Here is a 25,196-nt window from a genome sequence, read left to right as displayed (position 1 = left end):
ATGCCAGTGTTGGGATTCCCGGCTGTAGTAGCGCCTCTGCCTTAGCTGCCGACTGGGTTCTTTTCAGTAGTGCAGTTCCCTTTAAGGGTACTTTTTTGGTTTGGTTTTGTTTTAAATTTGTTTTTATTGATTTCAGAGAGAGAGGAAAGGAGAGGGGGAGAGAGAGAGAGACATCAATGATGAGAGTGTCATTGATCGGCTGCCTCCCCTACTGGGGATTGAGCCTGAAACCCAGCCATGTGCCCTGAATTGGAATCGAACCATGATCTCCTGGATTATAGGTTGATGCTCAACTACTGAGCCATGCTGACCGGGCCCCTCTAGGAATGTTCGAGGCCACTGTTAATATGTTGTTGTTGTTTGTTTTCTGGCAAAAGAGCCCAAGAGTATCTCCACACAGTAGGCAAGGTTTCTGAACAGCATTAAAAACTAAATATTAGTAAATTGAATCCTGTTTTACTCTTGACTCTTTCTATAATGTAGTTTCACAGAAATTTTCTCTCCAGGATAAAATCATACTTGAGATGACCATAAACATTCTTTAAGCATAAAGGCTGTTGTTAGCTTTTTGAAAATAAACAGTAGTGGGTTGACTCTAATTTCACTTTTGTGGACAAAAAAGCCAGGGAGGAGACCCCTGGAAGCATTACCCTTCCTTCTCTTTGCAGGCTGTGGTCTTTCTCACTTTACCAGGTTTCTAATGAGTAGTGTTCACCCTTTCCCCAAATATGTCTTATCTGACACGCTGTTTCTTCTGTAGCTCACTCGTCCCTGAAGGTCAGTCCTACAACACTTGCCTCTCTTCATCACTGCCTTTCACATAGTTACCCAGAGTGGAGGAAGGAACCCTGAGTTTACCTGAGCAGTAATGTCTTTGATGTTTTCTGACCCTAAGCTGCTAGCTATAAATCACCAAGTGAAAAGGGTAGAGCTTTACATAGCTTACAGCAGCTGGGAGCAAAAGTTACTCTAATGCTGAGGTATTGGTGTTTGTTTGCCAGGTTAACCCTCTGAGGGCAGTCAGGGTGTGGGAACCTGCTTGGCAGCAGACCCCAGAAATGGTCTGTTCCCCGAGGTGCTGTTGGCTGTCTTTAGCCGTATCTGTAAGTCAGAACTTAGAGAGCCTTATCCTACAGTTCTGTCTGGGTTGGTGAGTTCTTCTGGCAGCAGCTGGCTGGAAAAAAATTCCCTTTACCACCCAAAGACTCTTTTTAAGGAACTTAATTTGTCACTAGACAGTTTAGTTGCAGGTGCTCAACTGAGCATTAAAGTGCCTTGCTAGAAATTATTTCATAAAGTAAAGATAGGTAGAAGAGGTATAGGGAGGATAAAAGGGGATGGAAGGAGCCTTGACTTGCGGTGGTGAACACACAATACAGTATACAGATGTATTATAGAATTGTATACCTGAAACCTATATAATTTTGTTGACCAATGTCACCCCAATAAATTCAATAAAAAATATAAATAAAGTAAGGATTCACTTTTAGATTTTTGTATCTAGGTAATTATTACCTGTAATATGAAGACCTGACTTTATTAATTGGGGTAGACCCCAGTATCTTATTGGACTTCAGGCCAGTGGCCATATTGTTTGCTATTTTAATAAGTATGTTAAAAAAGTAAGACCCCTGCCCTGGCCGGTGTGGCTTAGTGGTTAGAACATCAGCCCATGCACTGAAGGGTTGCGGGTTTGATTCCCGGACAAGGGCACATAGCTGGGTTGCAGTTTCAATCCCCAGCCCTGGTTGCTGCACAAGGCAACCAGTCGATGTGTCTCATATTGATGTTTCTCTCTCTTTCTCCCCCTCCCTCCCTCCCATTCTCTCTCTAAAAATCACTGGAAAAAATATCCTCGAGTGAGGATTAACCAAAACAAAAAAAGTAAGACCCCTCTCTCCCCTGCTGGTTGACACTGGGAAATATAGACCATCCTGTCAAACGGTTGTCCTGCCCGTAGGCTGCAGATGAAATGGCAGAGGATAGGGCTGTGCAGGCCAGGACAGGGGTTTGAGAGGAGGAGTCCATCTGGAGGAGAGTGGTATGTGCATGCAGCATTCCCCACTTGGAGATGACACATTTCACACGATGCATGGCCAGCGTGCCTCCACTCTCCCAGGTTCCCACTGGGAAACAGTTGTCAGAGCCACCGCTTTTTGGAGAAAGACAGGAAGCCCTTCTCCCAGCCTGATGAGGGTCGGCTCTCTGGCTCAGTGAGAGGGAGAGCGTGGCACCGCTCACCCTGATCTAGGGAGATGGCAAGGATTGTTCCTGGAGTCTCCTCTTCTGAAGGACCTACACTGACATTTTCTCACGTGTGATAAAACGGCCTGTTGGGTTTTTCCTGCAGGAGTCTGAGGGATTTGGTGACAAGCTGTTCCTCAAACAGAGAATGAGCTTACTGTCTCAGATGACTGCGACTCCCATTGACTGCCTGTTTAAGGTAAGACACCCAGAAGTCTCCCTGTGAGGAGCACTCCATCTTTCAGCATCTCTGGCATGTCTCCAGAATCCATGGGGTGGTCTGCGTAGTTAAACACTGAAGTGCACCTTGTGCTCAGAGTGGGTGGGAGGAATGCTGAGGTTTTACAGTGTGTGCTATGCTGTAGCTGCGCTGGATGGTTCACCGAGGGCCCTGGGCCTCCACATGTGGAACCCTCTGCCCCCGCTGTCCTCTGTTCTCCATTTGGCAAAATAGTTTGTCCTTAGGCCAGCTTGTGGCACCTCACTGGAGCCCAGCATCCTAGGTGTCTGTGTGCGAATGCACTGGGCTGGGAGCTCACTGCCCAGCGGTGGTCTGATCATGTGGCAGCACGTGCACGCAGCTCCCCACTCAGGTCTTATCGACCCCTGGGAGGCTGCTGAGGTACCCTGCAGTCACCGAGGACTGGGGAGAGCAGATCTCCCTGAGAGGCCACCCAGAGACAGAGTGGGTTCCATGGAGGCCCAGAGTGCCTCCTGGGACAGTGTGCTCCCCAGAACATCTCACTCCCTGGGTGAACACATCTAGGAATCATGGGTGAGCCCTGCAGGGTTGGTTGTTGGTGGGGTCTCCTGCTAATTGCAGCTGTTTCCTGCCCCCCAAGCGGACACTGTCAGTATGAGGACAGGACCAAGGCTTGTTCTAGTGAGGTGTCAGAATCCTCACTGAGGTTCTGAATTTGTTGCTTCCCTGCTCCTGTTGCCTTGGGGACTTTATCATGTTGTTTTCTTAATTATGGAAAATTTCTTACAATTACAAAAATAAAAGAGTAGTGTCATGAACAAACCCCATATAGCTGTCTCCCAATCTTAGTTCATCTGTACCCCCACCCACTTTCCCCATCCGCCTAGGTTATTTTGAAGTAAACCCCAGAGAGCAAATCAGTTCATCCATCCCTACCTAAATATTTCTGCAAGGATCACTCAAGCATGTAACACCTTAGCCTTAGGATTAGAGTGTCAGCCCTAGGACCAGAGGCTCGATCCCCAGCCCCGTGCTGGAGGCAACCAATCGATGTGTCTCTCTCACAGTGATGTTTCTTTCTCTCTCTCTCCCTCTCTTCCACTCTCTCTGCAAAGCAATGGAAAAAATATCCTCAGGTGAGGATTTAAAAAAAAAAAACACAAAAAAACTTCATGCTTTAAAAAGCAAATAATTTCTTAATATTGATAGTATCTTTGATGTCACTTTTCAGCACATTGCTTCAGGTAACCAAAAAGAAGTAGAAAGACTTCTGAGCCAAGAAGACGCAGATAAAGATGCCATGCAAAAGATGTGCCACCCTCTGTGTTTCTGCGATGACTGTGAGAAACTTGTCTCTGGGTAAGAGGGTCCTCGTGGAGGGAGGCTCAGTACCCAGGAAGCAGGACACTTGGGGCCTCGGGGGAACTTTCCTACTTCTCTGCCCTGCAATTTTAAATGAGGCTCTTATCCTGGCTGCACTCAGCTTCCTCTGCTGTAAAGTGGGGACACTAATCTCTGCCTCTTTGGAGCATCACATGGAATAAAGGTCGTAAAAGTACTTGGCATGCTGCTGGGCTGGATACCAGGGTAGGCAGATACAGGGCCTGCCCCAGCCTCAGCAAGTGGGTTTAGGATGGGAGGAATGTCAACTTCCCCAGTAACCGTTTTGGTGTCCCCTTAACCTCGTCAGGCTGTTTTGCTGGGTGTCAGGACCTAGAGGGTTGGGGCAGTGGGGAGGGACACTGGAACTAGGTACCTCAGTTCCTCACCCTGTGAGCACGGGCTGTATTCTCTCTAGGACACTATAGGAGAGGCCCAGTTTGGATCACACCCCGAGATCTATCTTCCAGTTCCAAGACCCCGGCACGGCTAACCTTGTCAGGAGGCTTTGCCCTGCCCTTCTTAGAGTGTCTTTTTCTCTATCTTTTCTCTGTTCTAGGAGGTTGAATGACCCCTCAGTCGTCACTCCATTCTCCAGAGATGACAGGGGTCATACACCACTCCATGTGGCTGCCCTCTGTGGTATGTGGTCTTGGGTAGGCCTCTGGGGTTTGTCAAGGCAAAGGGATGGAGCCAAGGATGGCCCAGCAGAGGTCTGAGGTCTGGCCAGTGGGGTGTGGTGGAGCTGGGGTGGTGAAAGGGGCTGAATATGGCCCCACCCCCGGGAGCTCCCTAGAAGAGAGGAGCAGGCGTTCCACAGGCCTCCTGTGCTGCTCCCGGATGACAGTACCCACCCCTGCTCTCGCTGCCCCGGGCCGTATCCATGCTCTTGCTGCCCTGGGCCGGTGGTCTGAGCTATGAGTATGTTTTTAGAGTTGGGGTTCTTACGTCCGGCTTTTAAAAAATAACTTTACTGTCTTTTAAAGAGCACATTCAAAGTAGAAAATGCAAACTTGTCCAGTATCACCTGCCATCCTTCTGTCTCCCAGAGGTCATTTTGATTTCTGAGTATCTGGAATTTCCCCGCGGTTGTGTGCGTATGAATATAAAACACATGCTATTGTGGGGGTCGTGCTGCTCTGTGCTGCATTTTTTTCACTTGGCACTCTGTAAGACCATTCCTCCTTGTCAGTGTATTTTTAATACACAGTATTCCTCCTTATGAATTGAACTGTGGAGCCTGCTATGGGTGTCTAAGGCTCGCTTCCACTACCTTCTGTTGCTGAGAAGTGGTTGGAGCCGAGTCCCCTGTAAGGGCCACCCCAGAGCGCCAGGCGTGTGCGGAGTCTGACCTGACGTTAGCTCCGGTTCCTCTCAGGCAGGAAAGCACCTCCTGGCGTGTCTGGGGCCAGGCAGTAGGAGGGTAAAATAGCGTTGTGGCTTCACGCCGAGGCGTTGAGAGCCACTCCTCTTTCCTTCTCCGTTGTGAAGTCCTTCTGTTCTGTAGGCCAGGCATCCCTCATTGACCTCCTGGTTTCCAAAGGCGCTGTGGTGACCGCCACGGACTACCATGGGTCAACGCCGCTTCACCTCGCGTGTCAGAAGGGCTATCAGGGCGTGACGGTGAGCGGGGGTGACGGTGCCACCCGGTGCGTGATCGGAGGAGCTGGGCTCTGCATTTTGACTCCAGCCGTGCTGGCTGCGCTCCTCTGCCCCACACTGGCTGTGCTGCGGCTGCACAGCAGGGGTGCGAGTCTGAGGCCCCTCCACCCCTGGACAAAACTGTGCCGTCTAGTTTCGAAATGTCCGGATAATCTGGGGCTAGAGGGGTGGGGCTGTATAGGCTTTTTTTCCTTAATCTCAACTTTTTGTAAGGAAGGACGAGAGTGATGATAGTGTTTATTTGTAGACTAGGTAAATGAGATTGAAAATCTTGTAAGACTGCAGGCCACACTTGCTGAGGAAGCATGTGCCTGCCCTGCGGCCTTGCTGCTGCTCATCCGCTCTCTCCTCCCCCCGGAAGCTGCTGCTGTTGCACTACAAGGCGGGCGCGGACGTGCAGGACAGCAACGGCAACACCCCGCTGCACCTGGCCTGCGCGCACGGCCACGAAGACGTAAGTGGTCTCACTGTCCCTGGCCGTGCACCCTTTCTCTCACGTGAAGAAATGTGAATTTCTCATTAGTTTAGTGTAGTACTGTGTGTGGATAATTACTGGAAAATTTGGCATGTAATTTTTTAAATTAAAATGTTTAAGTTTATTGTAGCTACTACATTGAAATAACAAACCTGAAACGTAATTGCCCATTGTCTGTTGTAAAAATAAGTTCTTATCATTCATCCCTGCTACCATCTGATCCTTTGTTCACATTCAATTTCTACCTTTTACCTTTTTATTGTAATATCAAGGCATTTTATAACTTCCATTTTCACTTAATATTGAACAGTGTGTGTTATTTTTTCCTCACTGTTCTCTCTTCCCCCTCTTCATAGGAACGTGCAGGTAGATTTATACGTATGTAGGGTTGAGGCTGGGTTAGGCGGAATGTGCCAGAACAAGATCATACCCTCTGCATTTTCGTGTAACTTGCTTTCCTAACTTAGTGGTACATTATGGAAATCCTCTAGGTCAGTACATGTAGATCTAGCCCATGTCTCCTCGCTATGGTAACCAGTTACGTGTGCTGTCAGTGTTAAGACTGCCCCCTGGTTCAGTGAGTTGTGTCAACACCTATGAAGCATTGTTTACCAGGGCAGCTCATTGGGGCACTCGGGCCACATTTTATTGGAGACTGGTCATGTAAACACCCTGTGCCTGGCATGTACCAAAATTCCAGACTCGTAGAAGGAAAGCAGGTGTTTAGCGTCAACCACATTGTTGTACAAACAAGTTAGGCACAGTGAGCCCCTCTTATCAGGCAGGGGGCTGAAAACACACTCCCCAAATCCAGGCTCCCAAGGAATCTGCAGGACAAGGGCCAGCCTTGGAGTCAGGCCTTTCAGGGACTGTGGTCTCGAGCCTGCTGTGGCAGTGCCTTTCTGCACATGGATATGTCACAGTTTATTCAGCCATTCCTTATTGATGGACACTTGAGTTCTTTGAGAAAGTGAGGTATCCTGACCAGGTAACCTGGAACCCTGGAGTTCTAACTCTGTTACTGCACAGTCGCTTGGTTAGTGGAGCTCGATTGAGCTGGGACCTGGACCGAGGCTGTGCAATGCACAGGGCTTGGCATGTGAGTTAATGGTGGCATTTCCAATTTCCTTGCAGTGTGTAAAGGCTTTGGTCTACTATGACGTGCAGTCGTGCAGACTAGATATTGGTAATGAGAAAGGAGACACTCCCCTACACATAGCTGCACGCTGGGGTTACCAAGGCATCATAGAGACGTTGCTACAGAATGGAGCCTCCACAGAGATCCAGAACAGACGGAAAGAAACACCCCTCCAGTGTGCATTAAACTCAAAGGTAGATTTTTTTTTTTTTTTTTATCTTGGAGAATGAATATGACTTTAAAACAAAACCAGTGTCCACAGATTAGGTCTTGGCCATGCTGGACAAATCGCATTGGTGCCCTGGGGGCAGGACTCGGCCTGTGCCCTCCCTGTGCACTTAGAAGGTCTCTGCTTTGTAGCAGCCACAGCTGACAGGACTGGGCGGTGCCACCCATGGGCTGAGATGCCCTGGAGGAGCCAAGGGCTCCTCTGCCCCTGTACCTCCTACCAAAGGTCCCTTCCCAAGGGAGGTCTGCAGAGGGAAGGAGACAGCTGCCTGTGTGAGTCTGCTCTGGGCTGCTCGTGGGTGCCAGTGGAAAGGCCACACTTTATTCCTTTTTTTTTTTAATCCTCACCTGAGGATATTTTTTCCATTGCTTTTCAGAGAAAGCGGAAGGGGGAGGGAGGGAGAGAGAAACATTGATGTGAGAGAGACATATCAATTGGTTGCCTCCAGCATACATACCCCAACCTGGGCCAGGGACCGAGCCTGCAACCAAGGTACATCCCTTGGCCAGAATCAAACCCAGGACCTTTCAGTCTGTAGGCTGACTCTCTAACCACTGAGCCAAACCAGCTAGGGCCACACTTTATTCCTGTGGACAAATAGCCCAGGGCGCTGGACAAGGCGGCCTTTTTTTTTTTTTAATTAATTTTTAAAATTTTATTTTTGTTTAAAATATTACATATGTCCCTTTTTCTCCCCAGTGACCTGTTCCACCCCGTCCCATCCTCCTCCCCAGTCCCTCTCCCCAAAGGCAGCCTTTGAGGCCCCTTCTGTGGCTGGGTGTGGCTGGGTTTCTCTTGTCCTCTGAGCTGTTCCTGGGAAGCACCAGCTCCTCCTGTCAGGCAGCAGGAGCGATGATGTGGCAGAAGGAAGCCCTGAGTTAATCAGCGTGGTCCTGAGTGAGTTCCCACCCAGGCCAGGCTTTGCTTTCTCTGTCTCTCCAAGGGTGTGGCTGAGCTGCCTGCCCTCCGAGGAGATGGGCCGTCAGTGGGTTGCTGTGGGTGGTGATGCTTTGGTGACCCAGCTTATTTAGTTCTTTGCTTGTCCCATTTGTCTGCCTAGATTCTGTCCATAATGGAAGCCCGCCATCTGTCTTGTGAAAGGAGGCAACGGTCTGCAGAGGTAAGTGAACGGGGCTGTAGTCCTTGGCCCTACTGGTGACCAGGGCATCCTCTCTGGCCCTTACCTGTCTCTTCTCTCATCTGGCTTCCTTGCTGCAGGTCCCTGTGCCACCCCCTCCACACTCCATGGATTCCATCAGCCAGGGGTCCTCGCGCTCCAGCTTCTCCTCTGTGTCCATCAGCTCCAGACGGGGGGAGCCCAAGAAGGATTACAGAGAGGTGAGGCCCCCAGATGTGAGGGCAGGAGGAGGGCTGCACGGCCCTGTGTTATGGCCCTGGTTAAGAGTCAGGGCCTGAGGGCCACCCAGGCAGCCTGCTCACCATCACTGGGGCAGCCTCATCTGCTGTGGTGGAGGTCAGGGCCCTGGATAGGAGCCCAGACTGTTCTCGCCCTGCTTGCCCTTCGTGGTCTGCTTCCTAAGCAGCTCTTTGCTTTGTGGATAGTGTGTGTGTATATGTGAGAGAGAGAGACTATTCTAAGAAAAGTACAAGTCAAGTCACCTATAGGTCCACTGATATAAGATCATTTTACAAAGTAAGTTTTCTCTGCCCTTACCTCCCACTCCATAAGCGCCCCTGTTAACCTGATGCAGGTCCTTCCTGACTTCTTGCAGAGTTTATGTAGATATTTACATAATATTTACATAAACTCACACACTGCGTTTTGTAAAAGCTGATATATTGCCTGGTGTGGGTTTTTTCCCATTTAATCGGTCTTAGAGCTTGTTCACTGTCAGCCCACAGAGCAGAGCATTGCATGGAGGTGCCATAGCTCCTCTGCTCGTTCCCCTGTGGGTTGGGGACCCTATTGACTCTACCTCAGACCCCTCCTCCTGTTACCCCCAGGCCCCAACCAGCTCGTGGAGGGCCCAGCAAGCTTAGCTCAGTGCAAAAGCACATCAAAGAAAACCAAGAGACACACTCTAGAGTCTAACAGACACCTGGGATCGTTCTTGGAAGGGGTGTCCCCCTTATGCGCCCTCAGCTAGCAGAATATGAGAGCTGAGTATATGTAGTTCTGAAGGGTGGCTGGCCTCCTAGGGAGTGCTTGTGATTCGGGGTGGCCATCTTCTCATTTTGCCACATAAATAGCAGTGTCATTTTACAGACCTTGCATGGTAATGGGTTCCGTGCACATTAGCACCCTCTTAGGATGTCCTGTCTCAGCAGTTTTAGGGATATGTTTGAAAAATACTGAGTCAAAACTACAAATTAAGAGACAAATGAAAGCTAAGCTTTCAGAATGATTTTTTAATTTTAATTTTTAATTTTTCTTTATTGATTTTAGAGAGAGGGAGGGAGAGAGAGAAACATCGATTTGTGTTCGACTTATTCATGCATCATTGGTTGATTCTTGTATGTGTCCTGACCAGGGATCGAACCTGCAACCTTGGTGTATACGGACGACGCTCTAACCAACTGAGCTACCTAGCCAGGGCTTATTATTTTTATTACTTTATTAAAATTATTTTTCTGACATTCTTTTTCCTTTCATTAAGGTAGAAAAACTTTTAAGAGCAGTTGCCGATGGAGATCTAGAAATGGTGAGTTTGTAGAAGTGCATTTTAAAAAGCTTGCTCTCGGTTTAAAACAGCCGTACTTACGTTTCTTGTCTCTGGTTCAGTTAGGATCTGTGAGGCTTCTTTGTTCACTTTCACCCGAAGGAGGTGCATTTAATAAATATTTGGTAATGGCGGTGGACCTTTCCGCCACAAGTAATGAGGCAAGTGGACATAAAGCCACATAGTGAGCATGTCCCTGCCTCTTAAATATTCATATTCTGAGAGGGTGGTGAGATGTTGGCAAGAGACCAGCCCATGTGCAGGTCTCAGAGCATGGGCTCAAGGCCTGGGTGCACTGTCCAGGAGCAAGGTGAGCAGACAGGGTTGTGGGTGAGGAGGAGGAGGTGGTAGGGGCAAGGACAGAGCCCAGAAGGTATGGCCCTGCAGAAGCTGTGGACACCTGGGACACCTGCGCCAGGAGGCTGAGGTCTGAGGCTTGGAGCCTCAGGGAGTCACAGGCAGGTGCCTGGACGAGCTAGTGCTGACTGACCTGGGTTGGAACCTATTGAGGACGTCCTGGCTGGAGGGAAGGTGTCTGCTTACCCTCACTGGCAGGTGACAGGGAACATCTATGATGAGATCACTGGAGAATGGAGACAGGCTTCATGAGATTCCCACAGGCCGTTTCCCTCGCTTGCCTTTGGCTTCCTGAAAGGCATTTATTTTTGTCTTCCACTTTAAAAGGAGGAGTGAAGCCCTGGCTGGTATGGCTCAATGGTTAGAGCATCTGCCTCCAGACTGAAGGGCCCAGGGTTCGATTCTGGCCAAGAGCATGTACCTCGGTTGCAAGATTGGTCCCCAGCCCTGGTTGGGGCATGTGTGGGAGGCAGCCAATCAATGTGTTTCTCTCCCCTCCCTTCTACTTTCTCTGAAAAGCAATGGAAAAAATATCCTCAACTGAGGATTAAAAAGGGGGGTGGAGTTAAGTAGGTGCTTAGCAAATTAGGAGCTCTGAGAAAGTCATTGTGAGAGAGCTCTACCATGACTTCAGGAGCGCTTCTCGCTAGTGATTGCGTTGAGGTGGGGGACAGAAATACTGGGATCTGATTAGAGCAGCCTCTGAGGTATGAAGAACCTGAATGTAGTTGTTGGTGTGTTAGACTTTGCCCGGAGGCTACTGTTAATCCATTGAACTGACACAGTGTCTGTATCTGGCTGATGTTGTATTGCTTCTGTCATGAGAAAAGCCCCAGAAGAACCTGCCCCCAGCTTGTCTCAGCTGCCTGGTGGGTGAGGCCCCTGAGTCAAGGTTTTGGTGTTTCCACCGTGTTGTCCGGAATGTGAAGGGACCTGGTGGAGAGAAGCTTGGGGTCAGAGAGGGGTTCCTGGAACCTTCTGTCAGTCCTCTGAGGCATATGGTGACTTCCTCAGTGCTTAAACCAGGCCTAGATATGTATTTAGATTGTTTTCTTTTCTCAGACTTAATATCCTAGAAACTAGTCTTTACTGGAAACTAGTCTTTACTGGGGTCGTTTCCATGCTCTCACCTGTGGGCTAGTGCATTATAGTGGAAAAGACACTGGTGTGAGTTCCAACCACCACTCACTGGCTGCGTGGCCCTGAACTAGTTGATGTCCTGGAGTGACTTTTCTCCCAGGTGAAATGGGAGGGGCTGGTTTTGAAAGTGTACAATTAAGTCAAAGAGGACAGCTCACGAAATGGTCCAGGACTGGGGTTTTCAAGCAGCACCACTCTGCCCCCTTTTGTTTTTGTTTTTTGTTCTGCCTTACCTGAGGATATTTTTTCTATTGATTTTTAGAGAGAGTGGAAGGGAGGGAGTGGGGGGGGAGGGAGAGAGAGGAAGGAAGGAAGGAAGGAAGGAAGGAAGGAAGGAAGGAAGGAAGGAAGGAAGGAGGGAGGGAGGGAGGGAGGGAGGGAGGGAGGGAGGGAGGGAGGGAGGGAGGGAGGGGAGGGGAGGGAAGGGAGGGAGGGAGGGAGGGAGGGAGGGAGGGAGGGAGGAAGGAAGGAAGGAAGGAAGACATCGATGTGAGAGAGATACATCGATTGGTTGCCTCCCACACATGCCCTGACCGGGGCCAGGAATAGAACCTGCAACCCAGGTCCGTGCCCTTGACTGGGAATTGAACCCACAACCCTGTGATCTGCGGACCAATGCTCTAACCACTGAGCTACACTAGCCAAGGGCCACTCTGCCCCTTTCTAAGATGGAAGAAAAGACTCTCTAACACAAGCTACAGAAATGGTAGCTTAATGTCTCTATCGCCATGAAAAGGGTTTAGAAAGGCTTGAGCACACGTGAACCCTGGAATCTTCGTGAGCAGCAGCTGTCATTTTGTAATTACTATGGTGGTTGACAAAGTACAGGCCCGGATTTGGGAACAGCTGAGAGAGAGAGTTTAAGACACACTAGTTTGTACTGGAGCTAAGGAGAGCTTTAAGTTCCTGTTTCTCTTTACTGTGCGACCCCAGGTGCGTTACCTTCTGGAGTGGACAGAGGAGGACCTGGAGGATGTGGAGGATGCTGTTGGCACTGCGGAGCTTGAGTTTTGTCACCCCTTGTGCCAGTGCCCAAAATGTGCTCCAGCTCAAAAGGTTTGGCTCTGCTTCTGTTGATGAGGGTGGCGATGGGAGGGAAAATCCTTCCTTCTCCCCTTGAGAAAGCTGTGCTTCTAGCCAGCTGATTGCTGAGGGGCTGGCAGTGGGCAGCCCTGAGCCGTGGTGGGGTTGGCTAGCTCCGGGCCGGGAGAAGCTGACGCTAGTACAGGATCTGGCTTGGGCCGCCTGCTCCCTGAACAGGCAGGTCAGTGAGCAGGGACATCCACATGTGCCCAGTGTTTCAGCTGCTCTCTGGGCCTGAGTCACAGGCAGGAGTTTACAAGTAGACACGCCAAGGGTCGCTGTCCATGTGGCCGCACCCCCCTGGGGAGGCTGCACTCGAGGTCAGTGCCACTGCCTTTGCTCACGTTGGTACTTCCTCTGTGGCAGACAGATCTCCTGTACGACCCAGTTTGCCCTAATGGCAGCAGCTTGCAAAACCATAGAGCAATGTCACAACCAGGGTATTGACACATGTACAGTCCACCCACCTTATTTAGACATCCTGTGTTACGTGTGCTGGGGGGTGTGCGTGTGTGTTTAGATCTGTCCAGTTTGATCCTGTGTGTAGCTTCGTGTATCTGTCACCACATTCAGGGTACAGAACAGTTCACTGACCACGAGAAGAATCACCATGTTGCCCTTTTATGACCTCATCGACCTCTCTGTCACCCCTGCTCCACCACCCACTAATCTGTTTTCTGCTTCAAAAATGTAATCACACAGCACATAACCTTCTGGGATGGGCTTTGTTCACTAGCAAGATTCCTAGTTGTTGCATGTGGTTAAGAGGTTATTCCTTTATTGTTGAGCAATATTTGTGGAAGGTGTTTGCCAGTTGGTTTAACCATTCACAGAGTTATCCAGCCAGGGCTGTTGTTATTTTCTTTACTGTCGAGTTTTCAGAGTTCTTTGTATGTTCTAGGTTCTAGCTCTTTGTTAGATACGTGGTTTGCAAATACTTTCTTTTGGTCTGTAGTTTGCCTGTAGCTTCTTCACATGGGTTTTCGCACAGCAAGTTTCTAATTTAGAAGCCCAGTTTGTCAGTTTTTCCTTTTATGGATTGTGCTTTTGGGGTTAAATGTAAGAATTCTTTGCTTAGCCCTAGATTTCAAACATTTTCTCTTGTTTTTCCCCCTAAAAGTTTTATAATTTTACATTTAACAGGTTAAGTCCCTGATCCAGTTTGAGTTAGATTTTGTACAGAGTATGAGATTTAGGCTGCATTTATTTTTGTCTGCGGATGTCCACTTGCTCCAGCACTGTTTGTTGAAAGGCTATCCTTCCTCCACTGACTTGCTTTTGGACCTCAGCTGACTGTATGTGGTGTGGGTCTGTTTCTGAACTCTCTCTTCTGGTCCACAGATCTGCATGTCTCCTCCACCAGTGCCACACCATCTTGATTACTGCAGCCATAGAATAAGCCTTAATAAGCCGTAGAGTGATTCGCCCTCATTTATTCTTCTTGCTAGGATCGTTTTAGCTATTCGAGGGCCTGTGCCTTTTCCTATAAATTTTTGTTGCTGTTTCTTGTTGTTAATCCTCACCTGAGGTTATTTTTTTCCATTTCTTTTCAGAGAGAGTGGAAAAGAGGGAAGGGGGAGAGAGAGCGAGAGAAATGTAGATGTGAGAGAGACACACGGACTGGTTGCCTCCCACATGCACCCCGAGTCGGGGCAGTGAGCAAACACACAACCCAGGTACGTGCCCTCGACTGGGAATCGAACCTGCTACCAGCTGGGGCATGGGCCAACACTAACCACTGAGCAACACTGGCCAAGGCTTGCCTGTAACTTTTTAGTCTGATGAAGTCAACCTTCACAGGGACAAGTCTATCTGAATTTCTACTGATGTTCTTAAGGTGTTCTTCTACAGGATCAGCACAGAACTTGTAAGCTTCCTTAAGCACACACAGCATCATAATGTCACAGGGATGTGTCTTTTATATAATATCCTTAGTCAGCCGTTCAATTCTGTCCACAATGATGCCATGAAGTCTGAGAACATATTCCACGTCTCCATAATAGTGCTATGAGTACTTGAATAAGTTCAAGGCATACCCTGGCCAGTCGTCCACAATCACTATGCCTCGCCCATAGTCTGGCGCCTCCTCACTGCTCCCAGCCATGTTTCTCCCAGGGAAAGTGGGAAGGTTCATTTTCTTTTCTTTTTTTTATATCTTTATTGATTTCAGAGAGAGGAAGGGAGATGGAGAAAGAAATAGAAACATCAATGATGAGAGAGTCATTGATCGGCTGCCTCCTGCATGCCTCTGACTAGGGATCGAGCTCGCAACCCGAGCATGTACCCTGACCAGGAATCGAACCAAGATCTCCTGGATCCTAGATCGATGCTCAGCCGCTGAGCCACGCCCGTCCGGGAGTCATTTTCTTAATTGTCTGCTTTAGAGAGCAAAGATTTACAATTTCTAAACCTAGTTTATCAAAGATTTCTTTTATATTTTTACTTTGTGTCTTATCTAAGAAATCTTTGCCTATCCCAGTATTGCAAAGATTTTCTTCTCTGTTCTCTTCAAGTTTTATAGTTGTAGCTTTTACATTTAGGTCAATGATGCATTTTAATTTTTGTGTTTGGTGTGAGATAAGGTTGATAGGCAGTTTTTCCATATTGGATACCCAGTCATCCCAGCAAACACTTTTTGTTCCCTGTTTAATTGCCTTGGCATAAGGTGTTATTTCAGGGATTGTTTTCTTGAAAAATGGAAGTTAATCCTTTGACTTCCATACCTTTCTAAAGTAGTTGGGATTCCTGTGGGCAGCCTGATTCTGGATGCCGCTGTGATCTTGAATTTGCTGAGGGGCTGGGGGGGCAGATGACTTCAGTTCCTTCAGCCTGGTTTCTTAAATATTAACGTTTCCGTTTCCATCTTCTGCACTTATAGAAGCTGGCAAAGATTCCTGCCAGTGGGCTCGGTGTGAATGTGACCCACCAGGATGGCTCCTCCCCACTGCACATCGCTGCCCTGCACGGCCGGGCAGACCTCATCCCCCTCCTTTTGAAGCACGGTGCCAGCGTGGGTGCCAGAAACGCCAACCAAGCTGTCCCGCTCCACCTGGCCTGCCAGCAAGGCCACTTTGAGGTACGGGCTGTCTCAGCAGAGTGTTGAGGTGCTTGCTTTTGCTTAGAACCTCACTTGGGAATGCTGCTGAGGGGCAGGGGCTTGACAGCTGGCCCAGAGGACCAGCACCCTTCCTTCCTCCCAGCCCCGAGATTCTGAGATGCACATGGACGGACCACTCAGCAACAGAACAGAATCCTGATGCTCCTGGGGGTGGAGCCAACCCCCCCCCCCACTGCCATTCCTATCTGGGTGGCACTGAGGCTGTCATTCTGATTCTGACCCCAGCCCGAGCTCTCTGGTGCTTGGGTGCTGGTCCTCTGGGGCTCTAGCTGAGTGTTAGCGCCTTGACATTCGTCCCCACATCCTTTGGTCAGTGCAGACAGTTCAGCGCTTTAGAGTACAGCCTCTAGCGGAGGGCCAAGAGCTAACTGTGGGATGACTGCCTTTTTTAAAGTCCCATTTTTAGTTTTGAAAGTTATCCATATTTTTTTCATTTTCCCTTATTCTGATGTAAGCTTTTTAAAGTCAGGAACCATATTTCAGGTCTCCCATCTCTCTCCTAACACCTCGCATAGTTTCCTCACCTGTAAAACTGGAATAATCCAGCTCTTGGTGGGAGAGATGGAATGATTACATGAGTAACAACCAGTGCCAGGCACACAGTCAACCCTTAGCAGATGTTAACCCCCCTTTCAGCTGATCTGCTTCCTCCTGAGGTCAGGCCTGTGTCTAAAGAGCCTTCTAGATAAACTTAGAGAAAAGTAGATAAACTTAGAGAGAAGTAGATAAACTTAGAGAAAAGTCAAAAGGATATCAAGTTAGAGGATTTCTCCTGGCCAGTTTTAATTAAGGTTGAAAATTGTTCTCTGGGCCAGGTGGTGAAGTACCTGTTAGATTCCAACGCAAAACCCGATAAAAAGGATGTGAGTGGAAACACACCCCTCATTTACGCCTGTTCCAGTGGCCACCATGAGGTCGCAGCACTGTTGCTACAGGTAAGGGCCCCACACACAACGCAGGAGCTGCTGACACTGGTCAGTGGTGGCATCTTGTCACTCAGTGAGCCCCTGGCCACACACTGAAGATGGATGCGGCTCCCCCTTGCTTTAAGCTGCCCCTGGGGAGAGCAGCTTTGCACGAAATTTCCATGCAGTGGTTCTCCAGTGGGAAATGGGTCTCAGTGTCTGCGCGGGCTGCAGTTAAGGACACAGACACTAATTTTGCTGCAGGTTTGGCTCTTGCCTCATTTACCTGTAGGGTAGTTTGAATTGTATTGGGTCAAGTTGAACTGTTACCTTTAGTGTGAGCTGCATGTCCTTTGTCACTTTTTTCGTCTCTTGATAAAGGTTATATGTGCCCACTGTAGAACAAAGAATTTAAAGAAACAGGGAAAACCAACTTGCCTGTCATGAATAACCCTGTTACTCAGAGGCCACGCATGGTGGCGGGTGTGGAAAGTGCGCGTAATTTAGATCAGTATTGTTTCCATCTTATTTTCACTTCCAGTAGAAAATTGTTTATTAAAACCGCCATTTTAAATGGTTGCCTAACTCTAGGTGCACCGTATAGTGTTTCTTTGCTTAACTGTTTCTGCTTTATATATTTAGGTGACCTTTTTCTGCCAAAATGATAAATGCTCCAGTGAATATCTGTGTACATAAATCTTTCTTCTCAGTATTAAACCCCAGCATTTTAAGTGAAATTTCAGACATACAGGAAAGTTGAAAGAATTTTACAGTGTCCACCCATCTAGATTCTGCATCAGTAGCCGTTAGCGTTCCTTTTGATTGCACTGTTTCTCTTTCTAGCATGGGGCTTCCATCAATGTCTCTAACAACAAAGGCAACACCGCGCTGCATGAGGCTGTGATAGCGAAGCACGTCTTCGTCGTGGAGCTGCTGCTTCTGCACGGAGCGTCGGTCCAGCTCTTGAATAAAAGGCAGTGCACAGCTATAGACTGTGCTGAGCAGGTAAATGGGAGGGCACCCCAGGCTCCCTCACAGCTCACTCTGGATAATCCTTGTGTGTAAACCAGATCTGAAGTAGCAGGAGCCAGACTTTGAATTGCTATGCCCGAAGTCTGCCAGTGTGGTTGAATACCCGGTCCTTGGTCACCTGGTCAGAAGTGGGCCCCTCAGGAGCCAGGAGTCGATCCTTCAGGGGTAGTTTTCAAAGGCCTGAGTAGAGGTGCTCCTCCCACCAACTGCAGGTCTGGGGCCCTAGTCTGGCCCCCTGATGAGCAGTCAGGTCCTTGCAGGGAAGCAGCAAGTTTAAACAGCATTCTGGTTTCACCCTCCCTGTCCTGGAAATATACCTGTGGTTGTAGCACCACAATGGAGAAATGTGTTCAGTTGGTGGCTTTAAAACTCCTGGAGTTCTGCACGGAGAACTGTGCTGACCAATGTACCACTCTCCCAGTGCACACGTCTGCCGTGGAGAAATGGGAGCAGGCAGCTCTACTGTTCCTGTTTTTATATTGATAACTTTATCCAGTTTTCTACTGGGGGGTAGACACTAATAGGCTGTTAGAAGACACTACTGACATGTTAGAGGCACATAAAGCCAACCTACTCGTAGGCTTATATTAAGTTTCAGACATTTCTTAACAGAAACATTTCTTTCTCAAACGATACTGATGGATGTTGTTACTGAGTACTTACTATGTGCTGGGCCCTCAATAGCCTCTTGATAATTCTAAAATTATAGATCCTATTATTGTGAACCTAATTACACAGAGCAGTGAAGTACCTGGCCCTGAGTACCTAGCAGAGGGTGGAGCTAGGCTCCAAATGCAGGGCTGCTCTCGCCAATGGGCTTTAAGGCCTCAAGGTTTCATCTGTAGTTGCTTCTTAGATTTTCTGTCCAGCTACACTGACATTTAGATAAAAAATAGGCAATTAACTACTGAGAAAGAATAAAAAATATTACTGTTAACTTTTCCCTTTCAAATTGTAGAATTCAAAAATAATGGAATTACTTCAGGTAGTACCAAGCTGTGTGGCCACGTTAGACGATGTTGGCGAAACAGACCACAAGGAGTACGTTACTGTTAAGATCAGGAAAAAATGTAAGAAGTTATATTCCTTCTGTAATTCTCAACTTGGGTTTATTTGGAAGTTCATGAGTAGTTGCTGGTTTTCATCTAATTGTAAATGTGAAATGTAATTATAATCCTGACTAGGGTGGGATTAAGCACCAAGGAAATGTATATGTTACATCCTAATTTATCAGATATTTTGATACTAGTTTTCTGGTTGGTTGCCATGATATCTCTTAGCATTACCTTGAAGGCCAGGCCTCCACTCACTCACTGGGGAGGAGCAGCCGCCTCTGGTAGTTTCTTTCACGCCTTGTGTTCCAAAGCCAGTCCTTTTTCTAAGCATTTCCTGAACATCAGGGTAAATGCTACCTCTAAATAGTTTTTTTTTGGTTGATGGTAATTAGAACAGCATTTGCCAAACAGACAGGGCTGAAGTATTTCCTTCCTTTTTTTAGGAAGCTGTTATAGTTTGGATGCTTTAGTTACAGTGAGCTTGCAGTGCAGCAACATGAATAAAGCCCCCACCTGGACGGTCCCGAGGCGCTCACTGTAATCTGCTGTGGCTGGGGAGCATCAGTGTATTAAGGGTTTATCTTGGTTTCGTGGGGGTTTACACAGTAATAGATAAATGTTTCTTTAAGCACATACGGTGCTTAATTTTCAAAACTTTGTTAAAGAAAATTGGCAGGTTGTATCTGTGCTGTAATTTTAAAACAATTCTTAAACCATTTTGGAAGTTTTCAGATGTTTATCCTTTTATCTACAGGGAACTCAAATATGTATAATCTACAAGATGAACCTTTTAAAAGACAGTTTTACTTTGTCCACTCAGTTGGTCAGTTTAAGTGAGTATAAAATTTGAGTTGATTTCTGTGCTTTTGACCCTATCTTTACTGAAAACCGGGAACAAAGTATGTGCAGCTTGAATGGGTTATAGACAAATATGCTCTCATCAAATGCTGCCACCTTGTGGCCAGGCAGAGTATTTTGCACCACTATCCCAAATATTAAGTGAGTTTGTTTTGGGTTTCAGGGAAAGGACTTCAGGGGAGATTATGGCAAGAGATAAAAGTGTCCCTAATTTTACTGAAGACTCTTTACATGAGGTGAGTTATTAAACACTGGATCATAATCATATTTTTTAAAGTTTGGCATTTTCAAAATTCATCTGTGGTAAACACATTTCTCATTTCATTATTGCCCTCACTGTAAGTTAATAACAATTAAAACTAGCTCTTTAGTGGGATGGTCAAGAGTATAGATGTAATTTTGGTTGTTGTTAATCTTCACCTGAGGATATTTTTTCCACTGGAAGGGAGAGGGAGAGGGGGAGAGAAACACTGGTGTGTGAGAGACACATCGACCGGCTCCCCCCAGGACACTCCCCGACCAGGGCCAGGGATCGAGCCCACAGCCAAGGAACATGCCCCTGTCTGAAATCAAACCTGCAGCCCTTCAGTCCAAGGGCCGACGCTCTAACCACTGAGCAACCGGCCAGGGCTAGACGTCAGTTATATTTCCATTTCTGAGCGGAGAAAGGAAAGGGAGGAAAAAGTGGAAAATAGTTATATGCATGGAAAGACACGGTGTGCATGCTTGGTGAAACATCTCAACTTTCATTATCTAAGCAAATTCACTAATTTGTTAACCACTAATATAAAAAAGAAAACAAATTTGTATATAAGTGGGTAAAAAACTTCTCTCAATATGGTATAAAGTTGCTCATATAGACAATTCTGTATGTGGCCATCTTCCTACAGCACTTAGTCATTCAGTTATAAAGAGAAGCCTGCTTTATATTCTATGGTGCTAGTAGGTGACTCTTCTCAGAAACATGACTTTTCTCATTGTTTCTTGCCAACATAATACATGACTATTGATGAAAATTTGAATTTATAGCATATAAATAGGCTTGTTGGGACAAATATGCAAAAATTCTAAATCTTTGTTTTAGAGAATTAAAGTGATTTCTGTTAATATGACTAATTTTTCATATTTAATCTTTCATGGCTTTGCTAATAGACCTGCTGGGTAGGAAACCGGCAAACTGAAATCTGCGTGGGTTCAGACAAGTGCTAGCTTTTCCCTTGCTAGCTGTGGGTGTTAAGCCAATGGCTTGACTTTACTGATCCTGTTTCCTCAGCTGTAGAATGGGGATAACAGTGGCACACACTTGTTAGAATTGTAAAGATTAAATGTGAGAACACGTAAAGCATTTATGCTGAGTCTGCCACCTGGAGCATGCACATCAGACACTCACCACAGGGATGTTAGAATTGAAATTGTCTGAAAAGTACTGAGCACATTGGATGGCCTGTATAAGCACTCAAGGGTAGCTGTCATTGTCGTGGTTCAGAGTACAGTACATATGCTAACTATTTGAATTGTACCTTCTCTTTAGCCAGGGAGGCAAAAAGTCACACAGAAGCAGAAGAAGCTGTCAGACCAGAGCAGATCTCAGACTGCTGACAAAGGAGACGGTGATCAACCCGAGAGGCCTGGGCAGAAACAACCTGCTCCTGGAAACAGGCGAATGCTCCGTAGAAACACTGTCAACGATGCAGCTGTACTGAAGGACCCAGAGACTGCTGGCAACCTAACCACTCCCCAAGAGGCTAGTATTTCCCAGTCTTAACAGTAATAAGGAATTAATTTGCTGCCATGAAGTGAGTCCTTAGCAAGATGTCGAGCACGAATACAGCTTAGAACTAAATGTAATTTCTGTTTGGCTTGAGAGAAAGCAGAAAGTTCCTGAAAGTTTTTCTGTGGCTCGAAGAATACAACAAAGAAAAGGATCACCATCTCTTTCCTCTTCAGAGCTAATGAATATCCTTGAAAAGGAACAGACAAAAATTCCAGTGGTGTCAGATCCTTAAGACCCGGGTATATGTTTCTTCTTAATTTTTTTTAATTGATTTAGAGAGACAGGAAGGGAGAGAAACATCGACTTGTTGTTCCCCTATTTATGCACTCATTGGTTGCTGCTTGTATGTGCCCTGACCAGAGATCGAACCTGCAGTCTTGCATTGGGACAATGCTCTAACCAACTGAGCTACCCAGCTAGGACTGTTTTCTTCGTAGGTATTAGGGTTCCTTGGTTACAAGGAGAGGTTTCATCGCCAGATTCTGACCTCCTCCTCCTGAAAGGTGCTAAACCTCTGTGACGTATATAAATGAACAAACCACAAGCTAAAAGAATTCTTCCATCTGGGATGAACTAAAGAGAAGAAATTTAGGTTTTATGGTACTGTGGAGGCCTGACAGAAAGGTCCCATATGAATGAAGAAATAGGACCTGGAAAATGTTCCTTTGAAAAGCAACACTTGAACCCAAAGATGCCTAAATGCCATTTTGATGTTCATTTTAGTGAAAAGGACATATATGACCTGTTCTACACTATGTGTGTGGGGAAAAGTGGATATGATGTTTCTTCAGCTAGGTATAGATATTTGATCACTGCACACGTGCACCGGTAGCAGTGTCTTTGGAAACATCCCTTTCCGTTAACCTTCCCTTAAATGTCACACCTGAAGGATGATGGTAATAGAAAGTAGATTTGGCACATCTTTTCTTTTTTTTTTTTTTTTTTTAGAGAGAAACATCAGTGTGTTGTTTCACTTACTTATGCACTCATTGGTTGAGTCTTGTATGTGCCCTGACCGGGGATCGAACCTGCAGCCTTCGCATGTGGGGATGATGCTCTGACCATCTGAGCCACCCGGCCAGGGATTGTTTTAGTCTCTTGATTCAGATTCAAAACTTACAGCACAAACCAGGTCAAAGTAACTTTGAGTTAAAATCTATTGCCATTTATTCCTTTTTTATGAATTTCTATAAATTATCTTATTTTTTTATGTTATTAATTGGTATAGATCCACAGACATGGGTTTGTCCTGAGTACATTTTCAAATAACTTTGTAACAGGGAAATGGTTTTGTGCATGTTCTTAGAAATACTTGTGTATGTACAGAAGGGAGGGGCTGATTATTTTTCTACAAAGTAATTTATGACTTCTAATTTTCTAATGTGCCTTGGGTATGTGCCAAATGATGGAAAAGAAACAGTAAACTTTATGATTCTTGAGCGTGTCACGGTGTACTTTTTTTACTTGATGTTTTGCTATGGAGATAACGTGTTTCTAAGCCTCTCTGCTATAAACATGTGCTGTGTGTGTGGAAAAACCTCCCCGCATTGGATGGATATACATTTATTTTTCCGTTATAGGTGTGACTGCGACTGAAACATAAACTGGATCATTCAGAGCAGATCATCACCCACCTACCCTGACTAGGGCTGATGGTACATTAGACAGTGCCTAGGGCCCGCAAAAAGTCTCCTTTCAAAATCGGAAGAACAAAAACGAATATATTACAACTTCTTAGCCTACACGGGAAATGAGCACTGTTGCTTTGCCAATCTGATTCATTTTTCATTTTCCCCACTTTTGAACAAAACAATTCATTGACTTAAGTTGCTATGGTCCTCAACCATCCTAATTAAGAAGCCATGTCCTATGTAGTTTATCAGCACAGCCATTTCCAACATGCAGTGGTACCACCCAATTGATTTTTTCTTAATTAAAAAAAATTGTTTTTAATCCTCACCTGAGGATACCTTTATCGTTGGTTTTGAGAGAGAGTGAAAGGGAGAGACAGAGAGAGAGGAAATCGATGTGAGAGAGACACATTGATTGGTTGCCTCCCGCTTGTGCCCTAACCAAGGCAACCCAAGGTAGGTGCCCTGAATGGGACTGTCTTAGGGAAGGAGTTTCCTCTTGAGCTGCTCTGGCAGTCAGCAGGGTGAGCCATCTGAAGTGATTTATCTCGATTATATTTAAAACACTTGTTTTTTTCTTCCAGTTGCTTTCCCACTTAAAACTAAACTTGATTTGACAACTCAGAAGTTGCTAATCCCAAATTTCAATTTTGAATGTTTTGAATTCAAAGTATTGTCAGTTTAGAACAACCACTCTCCACTCCCTAGACCAAAATGTGTCCCACCTTTGTCTTCAAGAACTTCTATCCTGTACACAGAACCACTTTCCATTCTCAGGTGTCTTTGAAGCACAAGAATTTGACAGTCTTTAAACACATTCACATCAGTAGCTGCCATTAGGACAGTGCTTATTCTGCAAGAGAAAGCATGTAACAAGACTCGCTGAGAACTGTCTAGTCTCCCACCAGCATTTTTATGTAAATGAAACTAAAGCAAAATTTACCTAATTGGAGTTTTTGGTTTTTTGGTTTTTTTGTTTCAAAATCCTTGAAAATTTACTTTTGATTATTTAACTCTGTTCCTTTAGAAAACCTTGTTGTTCTTAATGGTTCTACTCATTCAGGAATGCTAGACACTTAATTTCAATACTGACTTTTTCCTTTACTATAATCAGTTACAAATTTCTAGTCTCTAATAGAGTAAACTCTCAAATGTAGCTTAAACATCCATCAGCAGTATGCTAGTAAAGCAGGCTGGACTGTAAACCGTACTTCCCATCACTTTTCTGCTACTAATTCTTCTCATCTCATTAAACCCTCTAACTTCCTTTTGGGCTACGTCTCACAGAACCAAGGCATCCAAAAGGTTACACCAAGGAGCTCACTTTGAATTTATGACTTATTTTATGAGCAACGGTTTCATAACCTAGTGGGGGTGAAGCACGATATGAGATGACATTTGCTTTAAGTTACTGCAACTCTATCAGTGAAGAACCCAGAACATTTCTACCAAAATGTTTAACTGTTGTTAAACCATCTCAACTAGATTTTAATCATTAGAAGTCATTTACTTACAAACATGTCTATTATTGTTGAATTATTATTACCAGTATTTCCTAGTTGTTTGAGGAATTCTTTTCAATGGAAGTATCACTCTGGCTAGAGAGGTTTTTTTAATAGGGGTAATATTTGTTAGATAATTTAATATACCTCAATGCCTTTGAAAAACATACTATAAATGAAACCAAAGCTAGGGATGTTCTTACATTAAATGTAAGTACTATTTGCAGGAAGAAAAATAGCTCACCTGCTTTCAGAACGTGTGTATGAAATACTAGATATTAAAGTTGATTCAGCTTAATCCACGGGGTTTCACTTCCATGATGTGACTTGATGCTATTTTCTTCTGTTTTTAATCCTTACCCAGGGAGTGAGGATATTTTTTTCCATTGACTTTTAGAGAGAGAGAGAAACATCAATATGAGATCGGTCGGCTGCCTCCCACACGTGCCCCGACGGGGGACAGGGCTCGAGCCTGCAACCCAGATATGTGCCCTTGACCAGAAATCGAACCCGCGACCCTCCGGGTTGCAGGCTGGCGTTCTAACCACTGAGCCGCACCGGCCAGGGCGATGCTGTTTTTTCTTACTGAAGATGACTCAGGCAGCTTCTATTTCTGCTACGGCATTTTCCTCCCCAACACTAATGTCACAATTACAAAGGATATGTTCATGCTACTACAAATTTAAAAGTTTTTGGTGCAAAAGGAAAAAATGCAAAATGGAGATCTTCT

At 46.1% G+C, this 25,196-nt stretch overlaps 1 protein-coding gene and 1 long non-coding RNA gene across 8 annotated transcripts in view; one reads left to right on the top strand and one right to left on the bottom strand.

Annotated features, from left to right (window-relative positions):
• The window catches only part of ANKRD27 (ankyrin repeat domain 27), a 47,966-nt gene extending 25,194 nt beyond the window's left edge, over positions 1-22,772 (top strand). For 3 of the 7 annotated variants that reach the window (XM_081118921.1, XM_081118922.1, XM_081118926.1), the window contains 17 exons: positions 2,351-2,443; positions 3,678-3,805; positions 4,386-4,468; positions 5,334-5,449; positions 5,850-5,942; positions 7,098-7,295; positions 8,391-8,450; positions 8,549-8,668; positions 9,949-9,993; positions 12,442-12,564; positions 15,470-15,667; positions 16,525-16,644; positions 17,458-17,619; positions 18,605-18,716; positions 19,456-19,534; positions 19,723-19,795; positions 21,091-22,772. In XM_081118921.1, coding sequence (XP_080975047.1) covers positions 2,351-2,443; positions 3,678-3,805; positions 4,386-4,468; positions 5,334-5,449; positions 5,850-5,942; positions 7,098-7,295; positions 8,391-8,450; positions 8,549-8,668; positions 9,949-9,993; positions 12,442-12,564; positions 15,470-15,667; positions 16,525-16,644; positions 17,458-17,619; positions 18,605-18,716; positions 19,456-19,534; positions 19,723-19,795; positions 21,091-21,324 — 2,037 coding nt within the window. In that variant the 3' untranslated portion in view covers positions 21,325-22,772. Of the gene's footprint in view, positions 1-2,350; positions 2,444-3,677; positions 3,806-4,385; positions 4,469-5,333; positions 5,450-5,849; positions 5,943-7,097; positions 7,296-8,390; positions 8,451-8,548; positions 8,669-9,948; positions 9,994-12,441; positions 12,565-15,469; positions 15,668-16,524; positions 16,645-17,457; positions 17,620-18,604; positions 18,717-19,455; positions 19,535-19,722; positions 19,796-21,090 lie in introns of those variants that run through there. The other 4 variants (XM_081118923.1, XM_081118924.1, XM_081118925.1 and 1 more) reach the window with 3 other exon arrangements.
• LOC308547943 lies at positions 22,256-24,912 on the bottom strand. The gene is made up of 2 exons (XR_013997572.1): positions 24,711-24,912; positions 22,256-23,817 (listed from the first exon to the last, which is right to left on the bottom strand). It is a non-coding gene; the product is annotated as an uncharacterized lncRNA (long non-coding RNA).
• Positions 24,913-25,196: the final 284 nt, after the last annotated feature.

The sequence above is a fragment of the Miniopterus schreibersii genome (assembly GCF_964146895.1).
Source record: "Miniopterus schreibersii genome assembly, chromosome: 18".
Taxonomy (NCBI): Eukaryota; Metazoa; Chordata; class Mammalia; order Chiroptera; family Miniopteridae; genus Miniopterus; species Miniopterus schreibersii.
Note: the sequence above shows the minus strand (reverse complement) of the source record. Positions and strands in the feature narration are given on the sequence as shown.